We start from the raw sequence: 14370 nt of genomic DNA on the forward strand, positions 1-14370 counted from the left end.
TGAGGATTTTTGCATCTATGTTCATCAATGTAATTTTCTTTTTTGTTTGATATCTTTGTCTGGTTTTGCTATTAGTGTGATGGTGGCCTCATAGAGTGAATTTGGGAGTGTTCCTTCCTCTGCAATTTTTTGGAAGAGTTTGAGAAGGATAAGTGTTAGGTCTTCTGTAAATGTTTGATAGAATTCGCCTGTGAAGCCATCTGGTCCTGGACTTCTGTTTGTTGGAAGATTTTTAATTACAGTTTCAATTTCATTACTTGTGATAGGTCTGCTAATATTTTCTAATTCTTCCTGGTTCAGTCTTGGAAGAAATTAAGGAAACAATCTCATTTACCATCTCATCAAAAGGAATAAAATACCTAGCAATAAACCTACCTAAGGAGGCAAAAGACCTGTATTCAGAAAACTATAAAATGCTGATGAAAGAAATCAAAGATGACATAAACAGATGGAGAGATATACCATGCTCCTGGATTGGAAGAATCAACATTGTGAAAATGACTATACTACTCAAAGCAATCTACAGATTCAGTGCAATCCCTATCAAATTACCAATGGCATTCTTCACAGAATTAGGACAAAAAATTTTACAATTTGTATGGAAACACAAAAGACCCCGAATAGCCAAAGCAATCTTGAGAAAGAAAAATGGAGCTGGAGGAATCAGGCTCCCCGACTTCAAACTATACTAAAAAGCTACAGTAATCAAGATAGTATGGTACTGGCACAAAAACAGAAATATAGATCAGTGGTACAGGATAGAAAGCCCAGAGATAAACCCATGCACGCATGGTCACCTAATTTATGACAGAGGAGGCAAGAACATGCAATGGAGAAAAGACAGCCTCTTCCATAAGTGGTGCTAGGAAAACTGGACAGCTACATGTAAAAGAGTGAAATTAGAACACTCCCTAGCACCATACACAAAAATGAACTGAAAATGGATTAAAGGCCTAAATGTAAGACTGGATACTATAAAACTCTTAGAGGAAAACATAGGCAGAACACTCTTTGACATAACTCGCAGTAGTATCTTTTTGGATCCACCTCCTAGAGTAATGAAAATAAAAACAAACAAATGGGACCTAATTAAACTTAAAAGCTTTTGCACAGCAAAGGAAACCATAAACAAGACAAAAAGACAACCCTCAGAATGGGAGAAAATATTTGCAAATGAAGCAACAGACAAAGGATTAATCTCCAGAATATATAAGCAGCTCATGGAGCTCAATATCAAAAAAACAAGCAACCTAATCAAAAAATGGGCAGAAGACCTAAATAGACATCTTTCCAAGGAGGACATGTAGATGGCCAAGGGGCACATGAAAGGATGCTCAACATCACTAATTATTAGAGAGATGCAAATCAAAACTACAATGAGGTATCACCTCACACCAGTCAGAATGGCCATCATCAAAAAATCTACAAATGATAAATGCTGAAGAGGGTGTGGAGAAAAGGGAACCCTCTTGCACTGTTGCTGGGAATGTAAATTGATACAGCCACTGTGGAGAACAATATGGAAGGTCTTTAAAAAACTAAAAATAGAACTACCATATGACTCAGCAATCCCACTACTGGGCATATACCCTGAGAAAACCATAACTCAAAAGGACACATGCACCCCAATGTTCATTGCAGCACTATTTACAATAGCCAGGACATGGAAGCAACCTAAGTGTCCAACGGCAGATGAATGGATAAAGAAAATGTGGTACATATATACAATGGAATATTACTCAGCCATAAAAAGGAACGAAATTGGGTCATTTGTAGAGATGTGGACAGACCTAGAGTCTGTCATACAGAATGAAGTAAGCCAGAAAGAGAAAAACAAATATCGTATACTAATGCATATATGTGGAATCTAGAAAAATGGTACAGATGAACCTACTTGCAGGGCAGGAGTAGAGACGTAGATGTGGAGAATGGACATGTGGACACAGGGGAGGAAGGGGAGAGTGGGACGAATTGGGAGATTAGGACTGACATACATACACTACCATGTGTAAAATAGATAGCTAGTGGGAACATGCTATAAAGCACAGGGAGCTCAGCTTGGTGCTCTGTGATGACCTAGATGGGTGGGATGGGGGGGTGTGGAAGGGAGGTACCAGAGGGAGGGGATATAGGTATACATATAGCTGATTCACTTCATTGTATGGCAGAAACACAACATTGTAAAGCAATTATACTCCAATTTAAAAAAAAGAAAAAAGAAAGAAAAAAACATGTGTAGAAGAAAAGTGATGACTACCCCAGTTAGCCCCTCAGTAAGAAGAAAGAATGTTGCCTTTACTTTCAGGTATGCATGGAGGTTATCTTCCTTACCTAAGTGTCAGGCTTTAGTTAAAGCAAGCAGGTTGAATACGTGTTCTGGGAACAGTTTGAGAGAAGAAATGAATTTATTAAAAATGGAATACCCTTGTGAATTTCCTGGTGGTCCAGTGGTTAGTACTCCGTGCTTTCATGGCCAGTGGACTGGGTTCAATCCCTGGTTGGGGAACTAAGATCCCACAATCCACGTGGCACAGGCAAAAAAAAAAAAAAATGGAATACCCCTGCACAGATTCCATTGCACCCTGGGACACAGTGGAAATGAAGGGGAGAAAAGTAGTGGGATGACGAGATAAGAGGAAAGAAATGCAGAACAGTGTTTAGTACACTATGTATAACATGAAACCCAGGTAAAATCTTATCACTCGTTTGTTTACTAATAGTTATAGTTAATTTTCTCTTATAGTTTTGCCAGTCATCCAACAAAGTATTCTAATACCTGCTTTCTTCACCTGTTCACTTAATCACTGGTTTCCGTTATTACCCACATAGGTAAAGGTAGCAACATACAATCCACATGTTACCTTTCTCCTATCTGCGTAACTAAAGCCCATCGCTATGCATAATGTCCCAGGAGTTGTTTTCACTTTCAAAACAATTTGTAAAAATTGTGCTATTTCATTCATCTATATCTACGTGGTCTAATATGGTAGCCACTAGCCATGTGTAACTATTAAAATTTGAGTCAATTGAAATTAAACAAAATTGAAAATCCAGTTCCTCAGTCACACTAGCCATATTTCAAGGCTAATAGCTACCATGTTGGCCAGGGTAAATATAGAACATTTTCATTATTGCAGAAAGTGCTATTGGACAGTGCTAATCTAGATCCTTACCTAGAGTCTCTCTCTCTGAAAATGGACTAGAAATATCTCACTATGTTAATTTAAACAACATAATATCACAGGATATTTCTATTTTCTATTTTAATTAGTATTTTAAAATAGAAGAAATCAGACCTAAACCATTGTAGTATTTTTTCTTATCTCTGTTTTTGGCCCTGCTGCCTATCTGATAAACAGCCATTTGTAGTTGGGTCTTTGTTTTTGCTTTAACCATTAGCAAAAATGACACAGTCCTCAGTCTATGCTGGAGACAGGTAAAAACTTTAATAAAAATTACTAATGAATTTCTTCAGGCTATAAATGTTTATTCAGATAGCCACCTCACTAGAATGTAAGATCCGTGAACACAGAGATTTTTGCCTGTACTGTTCACTGTGGTAAATCCTCAGCACCTAAAGCAAGTTAAGGACCACAGTAGTCACTCAGTAATTATTTAATGAATAAATGAACAGGAGAAAGGGAGGATGGCAGGTACAAAGTATTGGAAGAAGGCACGGATCAGTTTTTCAGCTTAATTTTTGTGAACTTGTCACATTAATAATGGTATTGTTATGGTTTTGTTTTGTTTTTATTCAGGACTTCTTTATTCAAGATATTAATGCAGGCTTAAAAGATGAAACAGAAATACCTGAACAATTAGTAAGTACTTGACTTTTTAATTTTACAAAGTATTTATGAGCATCTCCACACTGTAAATAAGCTGTGTTCCAATTTTTAGAATAAATTAACTATTTTGATTTAGAATGGATTTTCTTATAGAATCAATGTTATTTATTAGTTCCTAGACCAGCTCACACCCCATTTTTGTATATAGGTTCCAATTTCTTTTCTCTCTGAAGAGCAGATGGAAAACTTAATTAAGAAACTGAGAAAAGCAAGTGAGGGTAAGTCTGCCTAAATTTGCAAGTTAAATTTTTTTAGAATAATCAGGTGGTATATGAGTTAATTCCACTGTGGTTTAAGAGATATTACTACCATTGTTTAGAGCCCTACGGTTTCATGTTTGGTTGTTTAAGCTTTTGTGCTTTTATTTTGCACAGGTTTGAACTCTACACTTAAAGATCAAATTATGTCCCATCCAGCATTGCATGATGCCCTTAATGACCCTAAAAACGGTGATTCTGCAACCAAACATCTGAAACAGCAGGTATGTTTAAGCCATAGTAACTCTACTAAAAATGGCCTTTTTGTTCATTTGTCAAAGCTAACATTCTGTTGTTTCTAAATATAGTTATTAATGAGATTTTGTTTAGATTATCTTTCAGGGTACAGAATCCCCATTTCAAAAAATGTATATAAACATATATAAAAAATCCTTGGAATGGATATGGTTCTGAGTACTACATGTTAAATATTTAAAAGCAAGAGAAAAGCTTTAAAGCCAAACAAAAATTATCAGTGTGAACATGCTGCCCTATATAGAAATTATCTTGCTATTTTCCCATTTGAGCCGAATGTTTTTGCTCTAGTTTATAAAATAATCTCGTGAAGTTTGCAGGCTTCTATTTTAGGTAACATTGAAAAATTAAAGTTACTTGGTCCAAGAAGATGCTTTGTTGAGTTTGGAGCAGGAAAGGGAAAATTATCTCATTGGGTTGATATTGCCTTAAAAGATGCTGAAAAAGTTCACTTCATCCTAGTAGAAAAGGTGACCACAAGATTCAAGGTAAGTGAAACCATTGTAGTATATTGGTAACCAAACTTTGTTTGCACTTTTCTTCTTTGAAAAACAAAAAATGATACTCAGAAACATGCCTCTTAAAGAAAATGAATTTTTTGTGTGTTTATTTGATTATAGCTTTTTATTCTAATTATATTGATGATTTAAACTGAAGGTAAATTTTTTAATCTAAATTTTGATAGTTCATTGATCTGAGTTCTTAAAATATTTACAGAGACAAGAAATTATGTAGAAAGAGCCAAGCTCAAGCTAGGAGTTAAAAGTCTTAAGTCCTAACTTACATCTGAAACTTACCAACTGTTTGTTCAGTAAACATTTATTGAGCATACCACAAGTACCTTGATAGATATTGGGTAAAGTCAAATAAGACAACGTCCCTATGTTCTGTTACTTATATTGGAAAGAAGAGACAAACAGATAAATGATTATAGAAAAGGGTTAAAATATGAAAAAGGGTCGTATAGAGTACAGTGTGGGTTCAAAGGAGGGAGTGACAAGTTTTACTGTAGAGACGGGATGGTGAATGGCTACACAGAAAAGGTGGTGCTTGAGCTATATCTTGAAAAGTGGGTATTTGCTAGATACAGGGTTTGAGGAGCATTCTAGGAAGCAAGAAGAGTGTAACCAAATGCCTGAAACGACAGGGAAACATGGAAACATTTCTGTGTGATGGAAGTCCATGGTGTGAAGTAGAGTTCAGCAGTGAAGAGATGGGAGAGGCGGCCTAGACTCTGGAAGGGCTCATATTTTATGCTAAGGGAGGAGTTTGACTTTATCCTGCTACATGCTGGGGATACAGTGGAAACAAGATTTAATTCTTGTCTTCAAGAAGCTTACATCTAATGGGACAGACTTATAAGTATCTTGGCTCAGTATGCTAAGTGTCTTATGATAGTGATAAGTACCAGATGCTATAGGAGTGTGAAGATAGAATGCCAGCCTCAGTCTAGTGTGGGTCACTGAAGCTTTCCTGGAGGAGGTGGTAGCTGAGAGGAGATTGAAAGAATATATAAGAATTGGTGAAGTAAATAGAAAAGGGTTTTAAAAGTTCCTCCTAGCAGTACCATTGAAGCTGTATCAGAAGAGTGTGAACCTTGAATTAGGGAGATTAATAATAAGATCATTATTATCCAGTAATCCAGGTAAAACATGGGCCATAGCTAAGGATGTTGCAATGAGATAGAGAGGAGGGAAAGAGTGTGAGAAATGTTATGATGTTGGAAGCCCCAAGACTTGGTGACTTGTTATCCATTAAGTATGAAAGAGGAGTTACTTCTGGTGACCTTTTGTGCCTTAAGTGACTAAGTGGTGTTCTTCCCTCAGATAGGGAATACAGAAGAAGGGAAGGGAAAAATAGTTTGGAGGGAGAAATAATGAGTTCAGTTTTGAATGAGTTTGCTGTTGAAGTACAGCTTTTTATTATCTATGAACCTAAATTCCTTCATCAGTGAATTGGGAATTTTTAGAGTTAAAGGAAATAATGCGTACATAATAATTTATAAAATGTTCAAGTCTTATAAAGATGTACGATATTGTTATTTTGGAGATTTCATCACAGAATATACAATCTTAAATTTTTTAATTAACAATTCTACTTTTTAAACACTAAAAACTAAGATGGAAAATTATTTGCTCTGAATTTTGAAAACAAGTAGAAATCTTTTTTCATAAAGCTTTTTTTTTTTTTTACATAAAAGCCATTGTTATAATAATGTTCTGTTTGCACAGGTAGATGGCAAACACAGAAAGAAAAATTCAGTGTTTGAGAGACTTCAAATTGATATTCAGCACCTGTGTTTGAGTAAGTTGCATAACTTGCAGTTGCTCTTCCATAAATCATAGAAGTTTCAAACTCTGAGGGTTGCTTAGAAATCCAATCCCACAGAACACTGCTTCAGGGAAAACAGAGATTAATCCATTGTTAATATAGAATGTTATATCTAACATTTAGGTAAATATAAATGGAATTAGGGTTGAAACTTTAAGAAATTGTTTTTCAGTATCAACTAGAAATGAAATATCATACTAGGGAATAGCTTAAAAGTTTTGAGAATATGTCCTTATGTTGCTTCTTTATCCTGTTTAAATTAATTACTGAGTCTGTTCATACCATACACTAGCCTTCTGCCTATAGTTAACATGACTTTAGCTAAACTCTTACAGAAATGAGATAGTTCTCTGCCTAGCTAATATGTAAAAGATACTTAATGCCTAGCTAATATGTAAAAGATACTTTCTGCCTAGCTGATATGTAAAAAATACTTCCTACAATTTTAAATTGTACCAAAGAAAATAACCCATCTCTATGGACCTCATATTTCATACACACACACACACACACACACACACACACACACACACACACCCGTCAGTCATACTCTTTAATGCCCTTTTTGTACCTTTTAATAGTTTTTCATATTATTTAAAATGAAAATATGGGCTTCCGCTGGTGGCACAGTGGTTAAGAATCCACCTGCCAAAGCAGGGGACACAGGTTCGAGCCCTGGTACGGGAAGATCCCACATGCCGCGGAGCAACTAAGCCCGTGCGCCACAACTACTGAGCCTGCGCTCTAGAGCCCGTGAGCCACAAGTACTGAAGCCTGCGTGCCACAACTACTGAAGCCCGCGTGCCTAGAGCCCGTGCTCTGCAACAAGAGAAGCGACCACCACAATGAGAAGCCCGCACACCGCAGCAAAGAGTAGCCCCTGCTTGCCGCAACTAGAGAAAGCCCGCACGCAGCAACAAAGACCCAATGCAGCCAAAAATAAATAAATAAATTTTAAAAAATAAATAAAATGAAAATAATACAAACATATGCCAGCAACCTCTTCTGCTAATTTTAATTCAGCTCTGTGACGCAAACCACAGCTGGCTCATGTAGTAAATAAAATTTATTGAGTTAATAGTTAATTTAAAATTTTGTTTACTTGGTCTTTTAAAAATGTATTTGTTTTAAGGTCCTATTGTATAGCACAGGGAATATTCAGTATTTCCTGATAAACCATAATGGAAAAGAATATGAAAAAGAATATACATATGTATAACTGAAGCACTTTGCTGTACAGCAGAAATTAACACAACATTGTAAATCAACTATACTTCAATTTAAACAAAAAGGTATAACTTTAAAATTTGTATTTGTTTTAATACATTTGCCAAGTATTCTGTTAGTTTCTATCTTCCTGAAAAATTCTCTCCTGTATCCTTCAGGTACGTTCCAATGTAGACTGGGTGCCCTCTGTTCCTAGAGCACAATTGTCAACCTTAAAATTCTCTTCATTTTCATCCTGGGGATTCCCTTTACTCTCCTAGGTTGGGATTTATTTTTCCACATCTTATCCCATATCTTCCTCTATTGATTTACTGTCTTTGGGGAAGGCACCTCCTCCTATAGCTTCCTGAGAAACAATTGCATTAGAGATAAATTTGAGACCTTGCATTGTCTGAAAGTATCTTTTACTTTACCCTTACACTTGATTTGCCTGGGTATTTCTATTTCTAAGAATTTTGAAACTATTACTCCACTAGTATTGTTGTTCAGAAGTTCAGTGCCATTCTGAGTCCTGATCCCTTGTGTGTCATCTGCTTTTTTCTTTCTAGAGATTTATAGGCTCTTTTCTTTGTCCTCAGTGTTTTAAATTCTCACAGTGATGTGTCTTGATGTAGTTATATTTTTATCTGTTGTACTGGGCACTTGATGGACTCTTTTGTGTATAGCAGTGGTTCTCAACTAGAAGCAGTTTTGGCCCTCAGGGAACATTGGCAATGTCTGAGATATTTTTTGTTGTCATAAGAGTGCACGTGCTGCCAGCATCTTATGGATACAGGCCAGGGAGGCTACTAAACCAGAGACCTGCTAAATATCCTGTAAGGTACAGTATAGCTCCCGACAACAAAGAATTATTGGGGTCGAAAGTTAATAATGGCAAGGATGAGGAATCCTGACTGAGAGATTCCAGTATTCTCAGCTTTCTGGGAAATTTCCTTGCATTCTTTCTTTCATAATTTTCTCTGTTCCATTTTTTCTTTTCTCCCTCAATGGAAGAACTTTTATGATTTAGTTATTAGACCTCCTGGAATGGTTCTCTACTTTTCTTGACTTTACTTCTCTGTTCTATATCTTTTGCCTTTTTTGTATACTTTCTCAGATTTCTTCAACTTAATTTCTTCTATCATAGTTTTAATTTCTAAGATTGTTTTTCTCTGAATTTATCTTTGTAACCTGTTCTTTTTTCATAATTGTACTATCTTTGTGAGGATATTAATGATTTTTTTTAGAAGTATCCTCCCTTCATATTCTGTTTTCACTAAGTTGCTCTTTTCCATTAGTTTTGGTCTGTCTCTTTCAACTTAGAGGCTCTGCTCAAACATCTGTGCTTTTTGATGGTGTGTTCATAGTGAGGATTGAGGGACTAAGAGCTCTGAGTCTTCAGGTGGAGTTGTTGACTCTGAGCTCCAATTTGGAATGACCTGTCTAGAATGTGATCTTTCCTCTTGGGCTGGTCAGGTTCCCCAGAGAAGACTCTTCTGATCACCTGCCTAGAGGGTAAAGGTCTGATTACCAACATTCTGGGACCCAGTGACAAGTAAGAGCTTAATCTATATGCATACTCACTTAATCCTGCTATTTTACCACACTTCAACTTTCAACTTCCTATTATCCTTCAACCCAGTGACCTCCTGTTTTACTTGCTTGAGAGAATTAAACTACAGTTTTCCACCAGTTGGTAAAAGAGGTAGTCACCAGGTGGCTATGAGGTGAGGATCTGATTACTTCTTAAATAGACTTTCTGTAGGCACACTCTGTTATCAGTAACTAACTCAGCTCTACTTCCAAGGTTCCTGATGCCCCCAATTCCCTAAGGGCTTTCTTAGACAACCTTTCTCTTCACCCTGATTGAGGATAAGTTTCTTGAACCACCTTACACAGGCAAACTATTCCAGTTGGTACCAATTTCTTCTCCTAGTATGTGATACCATCTGAAAACAAGCAACAAAGAATTTGAAATATTTACTAAGGACCTCCATTGGACAATTCACTGTGCTGGGTGCTGTAGCTGGATTTGTAGGGGGAAACATACTTTTTATTTCAGAATCTTAGAAAAAGGAAAATGAATAGGGGGGGGAAATGGAAGCCTTAACTGTGATATACTACATTTTACTGCGATATACTACATTTTACTGCATTACCTTGTAGATGTCTTTTTTTATTTTACTTTGATACTACTATTATGAATATTTTCTTTTATTCATATTCAGAACAGTGTGAAAGCTAAAATAATATCTTATCCTTGATTATCAAGATGTAATGAAAGCTATATTTTTTGTTTGATTATAATATTGAGTATAGTATTCTATAATATAAAATGTCGGTTGTATTATATGTATTTATCATATAAGTTATGCAAAATAAATCTAGTAAGGAAACTTTTGAATCCTTTTATCAATGGGTAATAATATTTAGCAAAATAAGGCTTCTACAGGGTAAAGTCCTGAGTCAGTATAGAAGAAATAGCATTGGCCTAAAAGTCAAGAAATTAACTCAGGAGTAAAGAACCAGCTGGGGGCGAGGTGGGAAGAAAAGGAAGATAAAAATTTTTAACTCTGATTCTGGCTATGTCTGTAGCCATCTGTGTTACTTATCAAGTCACTACATCTTTGAGCCTCTTATTCCTAAGCTATAAAGTGAGAATTTTTTGTCTGTGTCTCTTTCAGCCCTAAAATTCAAAGATTCTAGTTAGTTCTCTCTTTGGGAGGCCACTTAATGCCTTAATTCACAAGAGAGCTAACTTAGTTCTCATTTCTTTTTATTTCAGACAAGATTCCTTTGCTAAGCAAAGAAAAACTACCTGTGGTAGGAATTGGAAAACATCTGTGTGGTGTGGCAACAGGTATGTAAACATACTAATAATGTCAAGATGAACACATTAAGTTTTAGCTTAACATGGTCCCAAATATTTAAAGAGTCTCTTTTCAGTAGTTTTTATCCCTTGTTTGCAACTCATTAATCTTCATAGTAGCACTGGCCCTGTATTATATCAGATTTAGAGCTTTCCTACTTATCTGCTCATTTTGGCCATTTTGCAGGATGAATTAAAGAGTTTTACGTGTAAATACTGTGTCATATGGAACCTTAAAGTTCGTTGGGTTATACTTCAACCAAAAAGGAAATAAATCATTTATGGAAACTGTATGATTCTATCCCAGAAGCTACTCATTTTTTTAGAGGAGTTGCTTGGGAAGGACTCTGAAACTTCTTCCACTAGAAGATGATTATGTATCAGGATTCTAGGGAAAACAAAAAAGGAAATATTAAGATTTGTCTTAGCACTTGGATCCATCGGATGCAGCATGTTAAAGTAGAAAGAACATGGGCTTTGAAATCAGATAGTACAGGGTTCAACTTTGCTGTATAACCTTGACAGATTACTCTACCTTTCTGAGCTTTGGTTATCTCGTCTGTAAAATGAGGATAACAACATATAATTTGCCAGTTTACATATAAAGTGTCTGGCACCTATCAGTGCTCAATAAATGTTAACTATTGTTACATCTTCTTCTGGCTTCTGCTAATTTCATGTCTACCCATAAGGGGAACTTGGAGCCTCCATAAGAGTTATTCAAGTTGGCTGGAGATGACTTTAAGTATTATATATTTGTGTTGTCCTTCATAGTTTTTAGATGATTTTCACGTACCTTGTCTCATTTAACTCTCATAAAAGCCTTCTGAAGTAAGCCAGTTCTATCCTGGCGAGGAAATAAAAAATGCTCCTTTACTCCTACGCATCTAACCCAAGTTTCTCAGAAATGTTATCTACACTGGCCATTTCTCATTGTTCCACACACTTTTTCCCTCCTTGATTCACTCTATCTGAATTCTCCCTTCATCACTCTATCATCATCTTAATGAAAAATCTCTGCTATTGTTGCTTACCCTTCTGGAAATTCTGTTTTCTTCTCTTTTGTGACATTCTTTCCTGGTTCTTCCCCTACATCTGTGCCATTCTTTCTGTATATCTCACGGTGTCCTTCCACTACTTGTCCTTTAAATACTAATATTCACACCCATCTTCCACACACCTCATGTGTCTTTCCCCTTCTTAAAACTATTCAGTAGCTCCCAGTCACCTGCACCTTAAAGTCTAAGCTCTTTAACATGACATCCTAGTCTTAATCTGGCCTCTGCCTTCCTCTCTTTGCCACTTCCTGCCTCTATATCTATTGGTCTATACATTCTAACCCTTCCCATATACTATACTGTGTCCGTTTCTAAACTGATCAATTTCTACTCCATCTTCAGCTCATTGTCACCTCTTTCAGGGAACCTCCCTAAATAAGATACTCCTCCTTAGTGTTCATCATAATTGCCTCTGCATATCTTAAGCTCATTGTATATTAATTTTCTGTTTATATATCTAATTCTCCCAGTATGCTGTGTTTTTTTGTTTGTTTGTTTTTCTGAGCATAGGGAGTGTGCTAACATTGATGCTTGGTATATAACAGGAACTCAGTAAATCTTTGAATGAATAAATAATCTTGGCCACAAATGTGCTGTGTTTCCTTGTCCCTTTCTAGGTACATGGCTTTGTCCCTCAAGTTCTCTGTAAAGGAGGGGTTGAGATGGATTGCTAAAGCTCCTTCTGATTCTAAAATAACTTCATTCTTTTAATAATTTTTCTGATTATCCCCATTTCTGAAAATCATTTACTTAACTCCAATATAAGTAAAACAGTGACTGAATATCTTTTGTCAGAAAATAATAGTTTATAAAATAATAGATCAGCTATCGCCTTCTCCAAATAACAGGTTCCCGATAGTTTGTTGACTTAAATTCATATATTGTATTATATACACTATAAAATATCAGATCATTTACTATTCACCTGTGACATCTTGGGATAATAAAGTTTAAAAATACATATGTTTTTGATTGAGCAAACACAGTGTGACATTCTAATCAGACAGAAAATGTGGATTTTACAGCATATATTTGGAGTCTTTCTAGTATTGTCAATAATATAGCAGTCGTCAGTGGGAAATTATCATAATCATCAAAAATCCATTTGTTTAGTTTTTAAGTGGACTGTAAATTTTTCATTTTAATATAAAGTTCATTTATCTCTAAGTCTGTGTTTATTAATCATCATACATCCATCCACAAAGCCTTGCACATGAAAGACATTCAGTAACTATTTGCTGAATGAATGTATAACTATAGTAAGGCTACTCAGCGAGGCCTACTTTCCACCTTCTGACCCCACTGTTCTCAACTCTTCACTATTGGCTGTGAACATCTTACATTTCAAGACTGACACCTAACATCAACTTAGCAGATGCTTAGCCGATGCCTTTCCTCTTTCTTTCTTTGGGTTCTTTAAGCTCAAACCTTCCCTGGAATGTTAAATGTAGAGACATAAATTTTTTCTATACAAGTCATTTCCTCAACAAGGGTAGGAGAAAAATGAGAGCAAATTTGAGTAGTTGGACGAATAGTTTTACAAATTTTAGATCTTAAGCTTCACACAGTTTTTTGGGGGAAGTTGACTTTATGCAGAATAAATCATTAGAGAAAATGGTACAATAATGAGAAAAGGGCAAATATGAACAAAGTTGATAATTCATGAAAGAATTAGTACAAGTATAGAGCTAAGTAAGTTTTTGTTGGGCTTTCAAAAACCATACTGCCTAATAAATGTAAAAAAATACTTATTTTTAAAGATGATGTGGTTTGGGGGGCCACATAATTGTGTTTGCAGATCTTGCATTACGATGTTTGGTTGAAACCTATGCTGCCAGTTGTGAGGAAAGGAATGAAGAACCTTTAGCCAAACGCGTAAAGAATGATAAAACAGAAAAAGAAATTAACACTTTGGCCAAGGAAGGAAATGAAAAAAATATCCCAGAGAAGTGGACCCCTGTGGCTGGCATTGTTATTGCACTCTGTTGTCACCACAGGTGTGATTGGAGACATTATGTGGGCAAAGATTATTTCAGGGCTCTAGGCCTTGGAGCAGTGGAATTCCACTATTTCCAGCGAATGAGTAGTTGGGCGACTTGTGGGATGCAAAAAACATCTTTGGAAGCTTCAAATATCTCCACAAAAAAAAAAGATAAACAGAATGATGGCAGTGAAGAGCATGATGATGGAGGATACAGAATCACAGATGACAGCGCTGAGAGTTTGCCTGGGTAAGTGACTACTTTGAAATGCACAACACTAGGGCAGAAATACTTTATTATTACTATATTTTTAGATGAATATTACCAAAAATTCATTCATGAAAATATATTTTACTAAAAAAATATATATATATATATTTTACTAATTTTAGAATAAGTTAAAATATACACACTTTAATTGTGGCATTAATAAAACGTATCTTGGAAGCATGGGACATAGCAAATAGTATGTTGTGGGTTATTTAGCAGCTTATCAATGAATAAGACTGACTAAAATAATTTGTCATAAGGTTTTACAGAATTTTAACAATGTGTTGTGTGTGT

At 35.7% G+C, this 14370-nt stretch overlaps 1 protein-coding gene across 7 annotated transcripts in view; it reads left to right on the forward strand.

Annotated features, from left to right (window-relative positions):
- Nucleotides 1-14370, forward strand: part of TRMT13 (tRNA methyltransferase 13 homolog) — a 32412-nt gene that overhangs the window by 8891 nt on the left and 9151 nt on the right. For 2 of the 7 annotated variants that reach the window (XM_059926941.1, XM_059926950.1), the window contains exons 4-10: nt 3759-3821; nt 3997-4066; nt 4223-4329; nt 4681-4848; nt 6592-6664; nt 10683-10757; nt 13623-14055. In XM_059926941.1, coding sequence (XP_059782924.1) covers nt 3759-3821; nt 3997-4066; nt 4223-4329; nt 4681-4848; nt 6592-6664; nt 10683-10757; nt 13623-14055 — 989 coding nt within the window. Of the gene's footprint in view, nt 1-3758; nt 3822-3996; nt 4067-4222; nt 4330-4680; nt 4849-6591; nt 6665-10682; nt 10758-10953; nt 14056-14370 lie in introns of those variants that run through there. The other 5 variants (XM_059926974.1, XM_059926991.1, XM_059926982.1 and 2 more) reach the window with 5 other exon arrangements.

This window comes from Balaenoptera ricei, chromosome 1, assembly GCF_028023285.1.
Source record: "Balaenoptera ricei isolate mBalRic1 chromosome 1, mBalRic1.hap2, whole genome shotgun sequence".
NCBI lineage: Eukaryota > Metazoa > Chordata > Mammalia > Artiodactyla > Balaenopteridae > Balaenoptera > Balaenoptera ricei.